This window comes from Perca fluviatilis, chromosome 3, assembly GCF_010015445.1.
Source record: "Perca fluviatilis chromosome 3, GENO_Pfluv_1.0, whole genome shotgun sequence".
NCBI classification, from domain to species: Eukaryota; Metazoa; Chordata; class Actinopteri; order Perciformes; family Percidae; genus Perca; species Perca fluviatilis.
In genome coordinates, this window is record NC_053114.1 from 17,138,340 (window position 1) to 17,156,607 (window position 18,268).

The 18,268-nt window shown below is 41.1% G+C and overlaps 1 protein-coding gene across 3 annotated transcripts in view; it reads right to left on the bottom strand.

Moving 5' to 3' along the window:
• Nucleotides 1–18,268, bottom strand: part of uacab (uveal autoantigen with coiled-coil domains and ankyrin repeats b) — a 64,997-nt gene that overhangs the window by 30,867 nt on the left and 15,862 nt on the right. For all 3 annotated transcript variants that reach the window (XM_039795343.1, XM_039795344.1, XM_039795342.1), the window contains exon 2: nt 2,917–3,047. In XM_039795343.1, coding sequence (XP_039651277.1) covers nt 2,917–3,047 — 131 coding nt within the window. The remainder of the gene's footprint in view (nt 1–2,916; nt 3,048–18,268) is intronic.

The window sequence follows — 18,268 nt, forward strand, 5'->3', positions numbered from 1 at the left end:
AGGCCAGAAAGCCACAGACACGTGTTGGTCTGTGTGTGGCCCACTGAACTATAAGCAGTCTTGCTGAGTTGCATTTGTGGTTCACTTTTGTTTTCGGTATACTTGGCAAACGCGTGACCTCTTTCCATAAATGTTCCATGTTCTGATGTTCTAGTTAACTAGTAGTGGTCTGTCCACCCTGCAGATGGAAACTAAATGATGCCTGCTTTTCTGTGTAACAATCTCTACAGTCAATCAATTCGGAAAACTTCTCGCACCTTATTATGAGACCAGGCATTTATCAGGTTGTGTGCATAATTTAATGAAAGATTATTCACATGCACGAATGTATAGAATCATTGGTCTGTGCAATGGTGCCACGAGAGAATTTTACACCCTGCTGAAAATACTCAGCACCTTTGCTTCTGGGATCTGTGGCTCCATAGTTTTAGGCTTTAAAAAGCCTTTATCAAAATAAACCTGAATCACAGGCCAGAGACCAGGGGCCTGTTGCACAAAAGTAGAATAAAGAAATCCAGGATAAGTGAAAAAAGCGCAGCTTGACTTAGTGTGATCCGCTCATCGGTTGCACGTTTGCCGAGCCAGGATAAGTAGGTGAAGCTATGTCAAGCCAGGAGTAGATAGCTGGGATAAGTGCACGTTCACGGCTTTCTTAAATAGACCACGGTATGGATCACAGATTTACTGATGCAGAAATGGAAAAGACGCGTGCAGCACATGTTTCACCCGCTGAGCAGCAGCTTCTAATGGAAATTTACGAGGAGGTGAAACATATAATATGCAAAAAGGGAAATACGGCTGTTGTTATCAAACGGAAAAAAAGCCCGACAGACAATAGCGGACCGACTGAATACGTATGGATTTAAAAAAAATTGCTTTAATATGCTTGTTTTATGTGTTGGTTTTATTGCTGTATCTGTTTTTATGTGCTAAATGTGCTGGTTTTAGTGTAAAGTGTCTTTGAGTAGCCTGTAAAGCACTATATAAATAAAATGTATTATTATTTAGTCTACGCCTTAAAAGTGAGCGGAAAAGGAATTCTTGTTCCTGGGAAATTTATAAGGACTAGGCTTAATTTCAAAGCTTATTCATAATGCGAGAATATGTTTTACAACCATATGCACAAATCTCCATAAGCTATGTCTAATTCTAAATATCTTTCTACAAATAATGTTCATACAGAACAAGCATGACTGGACAAAAACTAGAAAAAGAAGTGACTTCAATACACGCTGTAAGCATATCTGTAAAACAATGTAGCCTATTATTATTCATGTTTTTTTTTTCCCCCTCACTCCCAAGATGACAAGTGACAGCCCCAAAATAAAATGATTAAGAAGCTTTGTGGCATTCCAACACATTCTCACTCCCATTTGGTAAAAAAAAGGACGTTTGATCAGGTGCCATTGTCGTCGTTATTGATGCTAAAAGTCCGCTTTTAGAGTCCGCTGCACGGTGTGGGAGGATCCCCCTGCCTGAGGAAAAGCCCATTCCCTCCGTATCGTCCCACTTTTTACCATTACCATCTCAACAACTGCAGTAGTAGGATTTAAATCAAACTCGTGACAGCAATAGTGACAAGTAATGCATGTTAATAAAATGAAGCAGAACACATTCAGAAAACAACGGAATAACTGTTAAACACGTTTATTTCGGATCAGAGCGTCAGCTGATTTAACACATCAGACTCCAGGATTAATCTTAGCCTGCCTGTTAGCCTGCTCTGGACCAGGCTAGCTGCAAAGAATAAATTGCCATGGTTACTTGGCTGGGTTTAATTCAACCTGCTTTTGTGCAACCAAGTCAAAGCTAAATTCATCCAGGATAACCGGAATATCCCGGCTTAATCCCTTATCTTGGTTTTGTGCAACAGGCCCCAGGGAGTTCTTCATATATCAAGGATTAAACAGAGGGCGCCAGGCCTCCCAAAATGCTGGTGGAATCTGGTTACATTTAGCAATAAGACAAACTTTTTTAAACATTGTTTTCCATTATGCTATTATAATCCTTAATAAGACCAAAAAAAAGCTCTGTATGAGATACCTTAAACATCTGTGGTGTTGGACGATCAAGATGCAACATCAGTTTCAACTGGGTTGACCTACTTTTCTCCCTACACACCTTACATTTATTATTTATACTTATCTTTCTGTTCTTCTAATGAAACCTTGTGAAGGATGTAAATCCAGCCAAAAACAACCCAAACCCTGAGGTTCCCACTGAAGGACCATACAAAACATGGTCCTTCAAGATGTCAACTGATCCTGATAATAGCCTGCAGCTGGGCCAAAATGTATTACTTAGTGTTGCGAGCACCACAGTGGATCTGATCTGAATTTACAGGGAGTCATTTCCTGTGGGGACTACAAAAACAGCCTCTAGCCAATGTGGTCAAGCCATCAGTGGCCGCAAACATTCTTTATACCAACTCCGACACTGACCTCCAGTCAGATGGACACTGAAAGAGACATTTTAAGATGTAAAAATGGACACATATGCAACCGCAATGCCTTTCAGATGCAGGGCAGCTGGGTGAAGGTTTAAGGTTGAAATGTGCAACAGGGTCACCATAGCCATGGGGAATTTTGGTCGGGGCAGGACTGTTGTGTTGTTTTTTTTGAGGGGTCATGAAGGCAGCCTGGGAGGCAAGAGGTAAAACTATTTTTAAGTAAGGGTGACCTACTGTAACTGAAAAGAAATTCCCATCTGTAGATGCTTTATCTGGGAAACAGGGTCAGGAAGGCGTGGTGGGGAGACCACAACAATGTTTGGAATTTGTGATGCTCAGCATTTTTAGATTTGGAAAGATTAAAAAAAAGGCACGGTATATAGTACCAAGAAAACTACATATCTCAACATACTGAACCTGGATGTGTGCGTGTGTGTGTGTGTGTGTGTGTCTCTGTGTTTACTCACGCTGAGCGTCCTTCCACGTCGAGCTTGGTGGGGATGATGCCCTTCTTGCTGAGAACAGCAGCCACCTTGTCCACCTCGCTCCGTTCCACGGCCTTCATCAGCCGATCATCATACTTGTTCCAGTCTGTGTTCTGACAATGATGACAGCCAACTATCAGACATGCAGTATGTTTGACAGGATTTCTCAAACCAAATAGTTAAATATTTTACCAAATACCTACTTAGTTTAAAGGTAAAGTACAATACCCATATATTGGGTTTCCAGTTCTTTTTGTGGACTAATAAATGCAACAGTGACACGTGTGCATAGGAAGCACAAAGTCCATTTCTGACACAAAAAACAACCGACATACTGACAATCTAATTTTTCCTTTTGTCGTACACTAATAGATTTAAGTTAATGAAGAATGTGCCAAGAATGTGCTGTGCTGCAGATTCACTACCCCCCTCCCCCCACACCACCACCACCACCACCATGGCTACAAAGCATGGGAACAGAGTACTTTTAAGGCTTCTGGAAAGCACAGTTAAGTGGGGTGTTTTATACTGGAGGTTAAAAATAAACCTAGAACACAAGCAAAAATGTTAAGCTTAACTGAGATTCAAACACACTCAATTGTGTACACAGCAGCAATGCACGGACATTAAAAAATAAGAAAAGAATTCATCCATACACATATATCACTCTGAGAACATCTACTTGAAGCAATTAATGAGTCACCAAACTGATCCACCGATGACAATTGTCCAAATTTGCCTCAAGAAGAATTCCTTCACTGCATTACCACTTTGTCAAAGCACACTTTCAGGTAATTCAGTTCGTAGACAAAAGCATAAGAACAACAGCAACGGTAACCATCAAAATAGATTACGGTGACAAACTGAATTTACTACCAATAAATACCTACAAAGTGCATAGAGGTGCATTTCAGCCAGCGGCTCATCCTGGGTGAGTGCAGCTGGTCCTTGCAACGTGCTACTGAAAAGGTTGCCAGTGTTCCGGTTTACAAAAACAAAAATTGAGAGAGAGAGAGAGAGAGAAAAAAAAAGGGTATAAAAAAAGAAAGAAATCCTCTCAGTTTCTCAGTGCACTCAACCAGTGAGTGCAACAAAAGAATGGCTGAGAAGACCACAGTCTATACTGCACTGGAGGTCCTCGTATGAAAGGCTCAACCTCTGGAGTTCCCCTCACTTGAGGCAGAAAAGTTTATTTGACAGGATTTTCTAAGCATTCCTGTGTTGCTCACGGGCTCTGCCTGTAAGTTCATCACTGCACAGCAGTTTGGTTGATAGTTAAAAGGGAGGAGAAGGAGGAAGGAATGGAGGTGGAGAAGCAGTAGGGCCAGCCCTTCCAGCCCTGGGACCTGCCCTGGCCGGCAACTGCAACTCCTCCTCTGGGGGAAAAAGTCAGCTCAGCCTGGCTACCTCTCGCCTCCCCCAAGTGACTCCCCCTCTATTCTCGCCTTTATCCTCAAACCTTCTGTTCAACTCAGTCTTCTTTTGTTTTGATACTGATTCCTCCTTCTTCTCTGGACAGTTTTCTATATGTGAAATCTGCAAGCTACTTGCTTAACAAGCAGCAACTACAGAGCTTCTCTCTTTGCCTCTTCTCTCCTCTCCTCTAGCAGCGGTCTCCAGAGTCTTCACCCCACCAAATGGCAAGTCAGGCAGGCTCAGTGGGGTAAATATGTGAGCTCTCCCAGGTTTAAAATATCACCCCCTCCCTGGTAAACAGCGGTGGTGCAGACAGCCCTGTAGACTGGTTACCTCTTTATTTTTTGACCCTCCAACCTTTCTGTAGTGACTGATAGGAAGACAGGGGCTAAGAATACATTCTGGACATGCCTGCACCATGAGTAATGGCTTTAGTGTCTATCGCCACTGCCAGCATGAAACAAGGCCAGCCAAAAAGACCTTGCTTACATTGCCACCCCCTGCTTGCCTCCATCTGAAAATATTAATGTCAGAGGGGGGGATTATGGTTTGCACATTTGAAGTGGTCTTGGCACTGACCCTCACAGGACACTCACTGGGCCAAGAGCTGCTGTTAACCCATGTATCTAAAGAGGGTGGTGTGGCTCCAAAGCCCCCTGATCCTAGCTGCACGGTAGCAAGGTTAGATGTCAGCCCTTTTTACAACTGGCTGTCTGAGACTGCAGCACCACCAAAAAAAAAAAAAACACAACTACACTGCCTCCTCACTTACACTAATACCCACTAACATTGCAAAAGCACAACTTTAAAAAAAAATTATTAGGAAAAACATCACAGAAAAAAAAAAAAAAAAAAAAAAAGGGTACAGAAACAGTAACCCAAGGACCCGTTTAATTTACATACTGCATCAGCTCCTTGTGGCCTCGTGTTACTATGCGCTGCCAGACTGGCGTTAACAGAGCGGCACCGATATCCACAAACATGCAAAAAGACCTTCTCCGCATGACATGTCGTATATCAAGAAGTAGGTGTCAACTTACGAAAGCTGCTCACTCTAGCATAGAGACAAAGGCGCCAAAATGGCACCTAGTCACACAGCATACTGGACATTGGTGACGTAAATATCTCACATGGGTGTGCTGGTGTGTGTATGCATTTGTTTGGGAATCTGTTAATGTTCTAGTTAATAACATGGCTGTTGACAAACAAGAGTGGCCCTTGCAGTAGTCCCTCACTTACTGACAATCAAATACGATAGAAAGTATAACTTGATGTTAGAAGGGATTATTGATTATTGGTGTCTTCATACAAATATGGGATCTAAACTATTTGTGAGTTTTGTGGATATGGTGTCTATTTTCTTTTTAATCAGAGCAGTCAAATGATCTAAACTTGAATCACTTAACTGCAGCCGTTTAAGACCCGGTAAGATGATGACGAGAACACATGACGAGATCTAGTTTCATATCATGACGTCAATATGATGTCCATGTATCTCCCGGCTTTACCTTCATTTCGCTGGAATGATGACAACAAATTCAAACGCATGGATGTGTGTCACAATTATTTTAACTTAATGAGCTCAGGGTGGCTGCTTGGCTCAGTTGGTAGAGCGGGCGCACATATGCAGAGGTTTATTCCTTGACGCAGGAAGGTCCGGGGTTCGAATCCAACCTGTGACTGTTTTCCTGCATGTCTCCCACCCACCTCGATGGCGATATTCTAGGGTTGCTTCAACAAAATATCTTCACACTTAAATTTTAGATAAATAATCATCAGTAATGTGGACATAGTGTCTAAGTGGGGAAAAGGCAAATAACAGAACAGCTAGAACAGTCTGGTAAGTTCAGAAAAGTACATCACTTTATTGTAATGCAGCCTTTAAAACCAGGAAAAGACAACCCTTAGGTCATATCACGATATTACGATATCCGAAATCTAAGAAGATATCTAGTCTCATATCACGATATCTATATAATATCGACAGATTGCCCAGCTCTATATTTTAGTGTGCAAAAGACAAACCACGCTGCAAAAGGTTTCTCTTAATGTTAACATCTGCATGCTAACATAGTCACAATTAAATTGCATACGTGCAGATGTTAAGCAGGAACAGTATAATGTTTACAATAAGCAACATTGTAGTTTACTGTAATTTGCACCAAACTAAAAGTAGAGCTGAGGCTGATGGGAATGCCATTTATTTTGCAAGTTCCTAAACCAAAGCACGGACAGGTGAAGAGTTAAGGGATAACCAAGTTTTTACAATTCAACCTGAGTAGGACTTGAATTTGTGTACCAAATGTAATCCATCCAACAGTTGTCCAGCTATCTCCTGATTACACAGCATAGTACGCTGTGAAGCTAAAACAATATTCAAGCCTAGTTGCGTGCAAGTGAAACAAACACATTATTGAGTTTCTACTTTAGCGCAGTGACCTTGAGGACAAAACATCACCTGACACTGGATGAGCCAGTTTAGGCGTCTACCTGTCCACACAGATTATTCTGGGTGTCCGAGACCGTTGTCATCTTCAGTGCAGGTTTTCCATCACTGTCTACAGACTGTAACTCTTTCCAACACCTCCGTTTCCTGCCTCTCTCAGCCCCTGGCCAGACTAATGGGGTTCTAATGTCCGCACCGATGAAATCATCAGCAGCAAATATCTAACCGGTCATCGGATAACGGGCTGAAGCCAAGACCAAAACATAAAGCTGTATGCCAATATGTCAAGGGATAGTGGTGTCCAATGTCAAACTGCAGTTACGGAGATTATCATTACGGGGTTGGTTTTGATCGTAGGGGACATCTGTGAAGAGACGTTATGTCATGAAATGTAAACCTTTGAAATTTTAGAAGGCCGAGGTGGATACACATTAGAGGTACAGACCTTTTACAGTACTTGTTTTCCTTTTCTATTAGTACTTTAAAAATCAGGGATGAAACCCAAGATGCCTGAAGGACAAGTTCAGTTATTGGTTGCTGAAGTCACTTTGTGCATTCTGTGCAAAAATGTCCACTGTTTTAGCACAAAATTCCCTTCACAGCAGCACAATTGTTGTTTTGTATATAAAAGGAAACACTGTCAGTGGATAAGCAAAGATGGAATTCCATAGTAAAAAGTGGGGGCAGAAAAAAAAAAAAAAAAAAAGTATGTATAGTGATTTATTTGTGATGATTTTTAAAATCGATTTTTACCATCTACTACTGTAAAACTACAAATCCGCAGCTGGTCGAGCGACGGACGCCGTGCAACCAGTAACCAGTAACATGGCTCAAGCACGGCATTCGGCGTTCGGCTGGTCGTGGCCGTTTTCCCGGGGTGGCGCCCGCCTGTGTGCGTGAGCGGTGCAGTCTTTGTAGACTTATCTTTTTAGTGAACCGTCTGTACACTTACAAAGTTCTCGATGCTTCGGTTTACATGTAGGGACCGTCACGCTGCCGTGGAGGTGTGGTGCTATTTTGAGCCTTGGTGGTGTAGAAATAGCAATTTTTGTTGTTGTTCGTACAGACCTGCCCCTACTGCTAAAAAAAAAAAAAAAATCCTAAAGGAAACACTGTGTACTATGTACATTTAGTGTGTTAGCACAGCACTGTCATCTGTGTTCACAATATGAGATCGTAATAAGACGCAATACAAAAATTACCTGTTTGACAAGATATGACTAAGAGTTAACACAGCCATGCTCTGTGAGGCCATACTTAGGTATAGTGGTGCTTTGAGCCAAATTCTGACCTCAGCCTGCTAATATGCTGATATTTCCATGTCCACTAACTTAGTTTACAGTGTAAGCATGCTAACATTTGCCAATTAGCACTAAACACGACATACGGCCGAGGCTGGTGAAAATGTCAGTTTTGCAGGCATTTGCTCATAAACCATTGTCCAAATAAAACATTTGTACCTGATGGTGGTGCTAGATTATCCTGAGTGGGGCATGAATGTCTGCACCAATTTGCACTAATACACAGTTGATCTGAATAACTAGATTTACTTATGATGTTCTGCCTGGTTTATTTGAGGATTTGTAGGAGGTTAACAAAACACACCAATACACCACAAAACCAATTAAACCAGTTCAAACTACAAGTGAGAAAATGAGACGTTCCGATGACCCACCACATTTTTTTTAGCCGTAAATCTTTACTTCTAGTTGATGAGCAGGCCCAAAGATGACACCAGGTGTCTGTATATATTTTTTATTGTTTATCCCCAGAGATACCAGTTTGTGACATTAAAACAGCTGCATGCTGTGTAAATATCTCAGTGGCATGCTGATTTATTGGTGCAATATACCCTGGCAGTAGTGATGGTCAAATGAAGCTTCGTGAACCATTTTCTTTATTTTCTGAGCTCACTAGATGGCGCTCTCTGTTCAAAGAAAAAGTTTAAAGGAATGGCAATTCAGTGCGTTTTCAACCCTTTGTTGAAGAGAGAGTCCCATCTAGTGGGCTCACCATCAATCGAATTTTAAGTGAATATTTAAAATGTCGCAAAAAAGGAACAAAAATGAAAAAGCGAATTAGAAGCGCTTCCATCAACTGGTTTAGAGCGAATAAACGAGACTACGCAAAGCGTAGTTTCGTCACAAGTTGACGTTACGCATGGTTGGAGATTGCAAACTGGCTTTCTAAATCAAAGAATTTAGAAGCTAAGTTCTTTGGCTAAATGGAGGGAGGTAGCATTGTACAATATGGCCACCTGTGCAGTACACAGGGTTGTGGCAGAACCATTTGGTGTCAGCGAGACAACCGTTCACAGCTGTGTAGACGCGGTGTGCAGGGCCATACGAGTCAAGCCGTTGAACCAAATCGTCGATTTACCCGACGTGGCTGAGGCACCGGCTATAGCGCACCGCAACTCCACTACGCACCTTGTGCCACAAGTGTACGGCGCACTGGCTGGGACCCATATCCCGATCCTCCCCCCATCTGATGGATGCCGGGACTATAGTCATGTGAGTTACATGTTCGCTACGTCACAACTTATTCGGCAAAGCGGTTTCCATCTCCTGTTTTGCGCATTAACTCTTTTTCTAAAAAGGCAAAAACCACCTCAAGCGTGCATACTTTTTCTAAAAAGGCAAAAACCACCTCAAGCGTGCATACTTTTTCTAAAAAGGCAAAAACCACCTCAAGCGTGCATACTTTTTCTAAAAAGGCAAAAACCACCTCAAGCGTGCATACTTTTTTTTTTTTTTTTTTTTTCAATTTGAGGAAGTTTTTTCGAATTTTGCCATTTCCATCAACATTTCCCAATACTTCCAAATACGCATAAAAATACGGTGATGGAAACATGACTAGTGTTAATTAGAAGAGAGCTCAAATACCAGAAACTGTGCAACAGAATTCTGTAGAAATGACCTGAGTCACAACTGCCACCCGAGAATGGAATTAAAATAACAAACAAAGCAGGAACACACAATGCTGGTCAAAGCGGTTATCCATTAAGAAACAAGTATATCCTGTTAGTGATTGGCCATAAAAAAAATAAAAAAAACATCTTGTTTTCTGTCGAGTCAGTCATTCCTGAAATAACTGCCAAGTAGTGGACGGCAGCTACTATAAATTCAGTGGGAACCATAAGATTGTTAAGGACAATGCCCCCCACCCCTCTCCACCGTCCTATTGCCACCCCAAGCCACAGGGTTTTTCTGGGACTGCTGTTAGTTGCAGTTTTACACCCCCCCACCCACCTTCTAATCTGTGACGATAGTCCTGTGCATGAAGTGGTAAACTGTGCAACTGTCTGGGCATGTAGAGTGCAAGTAAAACCCCTCAGGGGCAGAGACAGAAAGGGTGGAGGAGGAGAGAAAGAGAGAGAATATGTGAGATAAACAAATGTGTAAAATAACAAGTGGAGAGGTGAGAAAGTGACAAGCTATAGCATGCTTGCAGTCAGTCAATCTGTCAGTATGGGGACAGGTAAATTGATGCTTCAGAATGAAAGCCCCTCTTGGATTGGGCCAAGCCCCCCCCCACTGATGGCTCAGGCCAGGTGTCAAGAGGAAAGGGGCACTCTGTTTTTGGTATGTACACGAGGCACTCGCTGCATATCTGGGTAGCTGCTAAACACAGGACCACTCTTGCTGGGCAGAGTGTGAACTGGATACAGGAGGACAAACAGACAGACACGCCCTCTGGTGGCAAACAGAAGAATTCACCAATGTCTATAGTATCCTGGGACACAGCGGACAGGGTGACCAACGGTCGTCTTCACTGTTTAGATTTTTTTCTGTACAAGATAATCCCTTGGCTCTTTGCATTGTAAATAGTTCAGTAGTCAAACCCCTATGTCGTCAAGAGCATTTTAAGCAAATTTTGTTTTTTTTAATTTGTGATGATGAAATAAAAAAAAAATGTTTCCTATATTACAAAATCCTAAATTACAAATTACAAACTAGCATCCATCATGTCATTATCAGTGGCTATTAAATAGCATTAAAGCCTGGGACTTTTTCATGTCTCACGGTTTTACAATCTAAATCTCAGTAAATGTGCATTTATTGGGCTTCCATGACACCGGCTAACAGAAAACTAAATCCCAAAGTAAAAACAAATCTCTACAAACTGACCTAAATTAAGTACAAATATAGAACACACATTTACTGATTGCACCAGAATGCACCCTCTGTACTATGACCCATCTAAATCATTACCAGTGTGGCCAACTGTTTTCTGCAGTTGCATAGTAAGAGTCATACAAGTTTGCAGAAAAGCACCAATTAGAGAAGAATACAAGAAGATTAAAAACATCCCTAACAGTACAGTAAGGTCAATTATAAGAAAATAGAAAACAATTATGCAGAATGTGTAAGTCTGCCTAAAACAGGCTGACCTCAAAAACTGATAACAGGACAATGTTATGATACTTGAGTCAAGTCTAAACCTGTTGAAAACACAATAAAACCCATGTGGTAAAGTGGACTACTGGGAGTTTCCTGGTGACCTTCTTAAGATATCCTCACTTGTGTTGGCCAGAGATGCAAAATGGAGACTAGTTCCAGGTCCAGCTGCTGGGTCACACCATTTTAGATGACTTATGACCCACAGGGCAAAGCCTTTCCTTACCATTTACTTCTACTTCCGACACCCGTTGCCTAGGAGGGAGATCGGCTTTCCAGTTGCCCAAACCCTGTGAACCTTGGCCCATGCCAACTCCCCAGTAAAGTCTCCACAGGATAATGAAAAACAGGAAGGCCATAGCATAGTTTCCAAAAAAAAAAAAAAAAACTGTTTTAGAAAGACAATGGTGTCATTCATGAGAGATATGTCAAACTACTCCATTGTCGGTTGTTGATATCTGAAAAGTCTATTATTGAATCTGGGGGGAAAAAACAACCTCTTAAGGTAATGCTTTCTTATCTCTACGGCCTTTATCCCAAATGGATTTGGAGGATTAATACTGAACCACTTAGTTTTTCAGTCCTGTAAAGCCTATTGAAGAATTGAGTTAAAACTAATTGTTTTACCTCAGAAGAAAGAAAACTTCAAAAGGGGACTCCAAGGGGAACACTATGCAATTATTCTAAAAACATGGTTAGAAAGTGCACTGCATGTTATTGAAGTCTGAATCATTCCGATACAAATTAGATTCACGAAATGAAATTGGCAGAAGACTCGTGTGTATTTCATGGCAGGAAGATGTTTGATTCCAATTTCAGAATATCTTCCATTTAAATGAAGCAAACCTGTTAGCTATTGCTCTACTATGTAGTGGAAATGTAAGTTACATGTCAACACTGATATAAAGAAAAAGCCAATAAGATGTCACTTACATTAAGAAACCAAAATGTACACCTAAACTGTATTTTCATCCTTACATGTTTAGCCATGCTAATGGCTGGCCATGCCAGAGGATGAATTGTAACAACTTCAGTGATCCACTGATATTTCCTCTAAAAAATGTTAAGGAGGATGTTTACACTCTACCATGTTCACCATCTTAGTTTAAACGTTAGCATTGTCGCTGTGAACACGTTAGCATGCTGGCATTCATCTTTAGTTCGAAGCATTTAAAAAGAAAACTAATTTCCAAACAATTTTGAGCAAAAATCACTATGAAACCGTCCTGTAGCTTTTCTATGAGGTTAAAATACCAATTTCCTGTAAAATGTCAGCAGCTTAGCGGACACATTTTAATAGCTATCACTGAAATAACAATGTCCTGAAGCGGGAGAATTGAAAACAAGCAGGTCTGTGGGTTTTGGCTGCAGACGGCTGCTGGTTCGGCTGATATTATTGCAGCTGGTCTGATGTGGAGATAAAAGAAAAGAACAGGGCAGACAGAGAGCCGTGGGGCTATGAAATTATTTCCAATCAGCTAGTGAGGACCTAAAAAAAAAAAAACTATTAAAATTAGCATTTTCAGTGCCACGAGAGACAATAAGGGAATACTTATGAGAAAGAGTCACAGACAGAAATATTGGAGTGTCTACCACCTGTGTTCATATGTGTCAGGGTTACTTCAATGTTGGTGTGGCTGAAAGGAAAATTGTGAAGAATGAAGAGTGTTTTTATTTCGCCTCAAGAAAATGATGAGGCAACATTAGGGTGTCTTTTGTCTTACATTCATATTTGGTTAAATGATGAGCTCTTTGGGCATGCTGGTACTTGGGCACAAATAGTGATGATGCTTGTTTGGCCAGCACACACAAGTACACGCACACACACACACACAAATACACGCACACACACACAAATACACGCACACACACACAAGTACACACACACACACAAGTACACACACACACACACACAAGTACACACACAACACAAGTACCACACACACACAAGTACACACACACACACACAAGTACACACACACACACACAAGTACACACACACACACACACCCACACACACACACACACACACACACACACACACACACACACACACACACACACACACACACACACACACACACACACACACACACACACACACACACACAGGAATGTGACTGGAGGGTGGGTCAAATGGATAAGGCTGTGTAAAAACATGCACATACTGAAATAGTAGTCGACGAAAACAATAGTCTTATGGAATGTATTAAAACAATAGTTGCTCAATGCAATAATGTAACTTAAATTTGCTATAATTTAGTCCGCGGTTACATTTCCATAACCACTATACAGCATGCCTTCAGTTGTGCAACACACTGTGGTTAACATATTCCCTGCAATCACAACTGCCACATCTTATATGTAAAGAGACAAATGAAAAAGGCAAACATTTAAAAGGGTAGAAAATGACATTTGAGCTGCTGTACTTCATTCTTAAAAACCGCATTTAACTCCCATTGTGTTCGATAACTATCAGATAGACACAGAGCAGGTATTGACTTGCCCCTTCGACAACTCAAATCAGTGCTCCACCTTTTCTTTCCTATGACCAAGTTCTGAGTAAGCAGGTTTTTCTGGAGAAGTCCCCTTCCACATCTCAAAATGCCTTTAATATATGCGGATCTTTAGAAGTCACATCACCCTCTGTCACACGGTCAACTCTGCTGCACTTTGTGTTTCTCATCAAAACTCACTCAACAGAAGAAGCCAGCGCTGGTGTTGAAAACAGAGGCACTAATTGCAGGGCTCGACAGTAACGGTCAAAGCAACCGTTTTGTGGCCTCTGGTTGCCCCCTTTGGCAACCACCTGTTCAATGGTTATGTTGTATTTAATATATAAAAACAAATCAAAATTTACAAAACTGGAAAATCTTATTTCAAAAGAAGTCAATATTTTATTTGGTTGTCGCCGTGAAGTTTAAACACTATGGTCGTGCGCAACACAACATTTCAGCTGTTGTGCGACCGCTTTCCACACATGCGCATTTCCCGTGAAAAGATACAGGCAACGCAATTTTCTGTTCACGTTAACGGCGCATGTTAAAATCCGGTGCTAATATGGTATGGTATCTACCGGACGGAATAGCACCGTGGATTTCGTCTAAATGTCTGGGCTGCTTTCTGATGCTCCGAAACAGATGTTAAAAAGGCAACAGAACATCGCTGCATGTCACGTTAGTTAAAGCAACACTAGCTACTGGTAACGTTTCCTGCTGCCAAGTGTAACATGTTATTAGTGTTAAAGCAACACTAGGTAACTTTTCCCGCTTCGGTCCCACTACAGCTCAGAAGCGGAACTGTCCAATACATTACATTATGCAAGTTTGCCAGATCGGGTAGCGGATCTGTAAGTTCGAATGAACTGGACAATGTAATGTAATGGACAATTCCGCTTCCAACCTGTAAGGGCGACGCGCGAAAAATTAGTCAACGCTTTTAACACACTAATGTTACACGGCAGCAGCGCGTAACTTAATGCTAATAGTATATAGTAATATATAATAACTGGATTAAACACGGTTAAAATGCTGACAGCTAAACGTTGTAGTGGGTGACTGTATTTCACTGTGGAGGATTCCTACACCGGGACATACAACCGTCTGCCTCTAAAGCTATGAGCTAAAAGACACAAACTAGCACCGGTCACTGCTGTTGTCTGAAAAACACAGACGTGACTAAATGTTGCATTCACTGACCAGTGGTGCATTCATAGTTATTGTAAAATATCCTTTTCTCATCTGTTTTTGTCTTTTAACAGCAATTTACTGGTGAAAGAAGTTATTATTGTTAAAAGTTATCATTATTACATTTTTAATAATCATTTAAATTCCTCCCTTTTTTTGTGCTGATCCGAAAAATTTATCCGACCAGTGACTTAAAACCCTGATCAGATCGGTGAGTTTTGTGATCCGTTTCACCCCTATTTGAGAGAGATGGGAAATTATATTGCAACATTATTAAAATGTGTGGTATAGTCACATGAAAACTTAACTGCTCCAAATATAGGCAGTTTAAAACATGGCAACCAAAAGCTGATGCCTGGTTGCCAAGCCGGCAACCACTTTAAAAAGTTAGCGTTGAGCCCTGAATTGTATCTTTCTCATGCTGATGCTGTCCTATCTACAGAGGACACTGTGTGACATTCTCAAAATGTATCACAAGGTTTTACTGACCTCAAGTTTCTGACAAATCAGACAGCTGAGACACACAGACACACACAGCTTGATGAGGCTTAGTGTGAGCCCTTTCCCATCAGTTTGTCCCTTATCAGCAGAATCGTTGTGCTCCTGTTGCTCAGCATGCCTGACTACATTGTGTGTGTGTGTGTGTGTGTGTGTGTGTGTGTGTGTGTGTGTGTGTGTGTGTGTGGGTGTTGGGTGTGTGGGTGTGTGAGAGAGAGAGAGAGAGATGGCTGAAATCAGCTGCAGCCCACCCAAAGACAGTCAATAAACTCAGCCCCCTCTCACATGACAACCTCCCCCAACATTGGTAATCCCTCCATCACCAATCCAACACACTTAGTATTACACATACAGTCAGCCAACTGCATAGCTCCCCTATAACTTAAAAAACACACACACGCGCACACACACACGGGTAACACTGCTGAGATGACCTCATGGCTGCCCCCATGGAGCCAGACATTAATCCTAAAAACACAGACCGTCACGCTACTCTACAGCACATCCAGCCTAAAACATACTTCTGCTGATCCTGTCTGAGAGTTTGCCTCCCACAGTGAATATAAGTCAACCAGCTATGTGAACAAATACAGTGAGATTACAGGAAAAAGGGGAAGAGAGAGAGAGAGAGACACACAGACACACACACACACACACACACACACACACACACACACACACACACACACACACACACACACACACACACACACACACACACACACACACACACACACACACACACACACACACACACACACACACACACACACACACACACACACACACACATATCATGGACACCTTATGGCTGACCCCTAGAGTTTTCCAAACAATCACCATCTGGCCAAAATTTCACGACCGCCGTATTAATAATTCCACATTGCAGGATTTTATGCCATACCTCAGACATAGGCTCCCTGTAATCGGTCAGCATGTTCGTGATGGCAGTAGAAATTTGTTTGGAGTAAATACAACAAAAGCATTTTCTTCCCCTTTCAGTAACTCACATCTAGCAAAGCCATTTCCACTGCAAACCTTCTGCTCACCGTTCTTTACCAGAGTGAATGGAACATCGTAAATACAGTGACAGCACGGAATAGTCTCATATCATTGAGGAAACAAAGGTAAATCTTCCCGCTGTCGCTCAAATCACAAAGTCAATAAAAGAATGTTAATAGGTATTGTGGATCAATAATTAATGGCCTGATCAGTTGGACTCTATTAACCCCGTCTAGAGTAAAACAAGCTTCACTGAGCGCATTCATGCTCCCCAGAAGATGGACCATTTTCATTTAGACACTCCAGATGCACTACCGTCTAGCCAAAATGGGAATTTTGCACACAAGATAGAAACCAGTTTAAGATACAAACCCTAACAACATGGCTTTTCACAAACCCTAACAACATGGCTTTTCTATATCACTGTGGGGTTTGATTAACATTGCAGCCTCTATAGAGCTCAACAGTCCCGCCCCTCCTCCGGGAGATTTTGGGTTCCGGAAGTAAATTTCCCATTCATTTCTCCCATTGACGTCTGGAAAAATCCGTATATAAAAAGAGTTTAAGACCATGCCTTAAGGCAGTTACACACAACCAGACGGCCAACAGTCTCCCCGAGTTGGTCCAAAAAGTGTCTCAGAACACACTGAAGAGACGAGACGTAATACATCTCCATAACTCTGATCTCATATTGTACTAAAATAGTTCACTGAAACATGTTTCTGAGAACATTTTAAGCGAGAAATAGGCCATGCAGTTGCTGAATCTGTCTTCATTTCAGATCAACAAAGGTCAGTTAAAAAGATTTTCGTCAGATTTTGAGAGACTCTAGTGACCTCATTCCGCTCCCCATTTCCGGGTGAGTCCCGACTGCCCTGCCGGCGACTGAACATGTCAGGTCGGCCAAAATGAACGCCGACAGCCCCCCAGACTGACGACGACTACGGGAAAAAAACACAGTACAGTCTAACTACCAATAATCAAAAAAAAAAAAATTTTTTTTTTCCTTTTTTTTTTTTTAAAAAATTTTTTTTTTTAAATAAAAAAAAAATAACCTTTTCTTTTTTCTTCCCCCTCCTTTTTTTTTTTTTCTCTTCTTTTTTTTTTTTTTTTTTTTTATTTTAATTTCTTTTTCCTTCCACCACCAAATAACATTATTATTCCCCCCCCCCCCCCCCCCCCCCCCCCTCTTAAAAAATCATTAAAAAAACATTTATAACTTTATTTTTAATTTTTTTTTTTTTTTAATCCCCCCCACCAACACCAAAAACCCCAAACAAAAACACAAAAAACACACAAAAAAAAACACCCACCCCCCCCCCTACCACAACAACCACCAAAACACACAACCTAACTTACCTATGGCCAAGGTAGTGGTTATACAGTACTAGCTTACAACTATTTTGTTTTGAAAGGGAAACAATGTTAAAGTTGTTTGTATGTGTAGGCTATTCATTCGATTTGAGTTTATTTTACTACTTTGCAGTTTGCACAATAAAAATAGTTTAGCTTCTGTAAGTGTTTAATGGATTCTCCTTCATATAAAGTTATTGTATAATCTGGAGCCAAACCCTTTAGTAATCAAAACTTTTAGTAAACATGACATGTTTGTGTGATATTCTATGTACTCCTGACAGTAGAATAAGCCATTATAAACCTATATTATTTAAATTTATTTATGTTTGATTACATTATATATTCGATTCTGAATCATTTTTTAAATAACAAATAAAGAATTCAATACATTACATCTATGTTATTTTGTCTTCGTTAGGAAAGTAAGGTTAGGAAGGTCTGGTGCCTTTGTCTCTTCCACATGGTGGAAGGAAGGTATAAGGTGGAAGGTATACAGTTTATTATTAATTCAACAACAGTATTGGATCGGT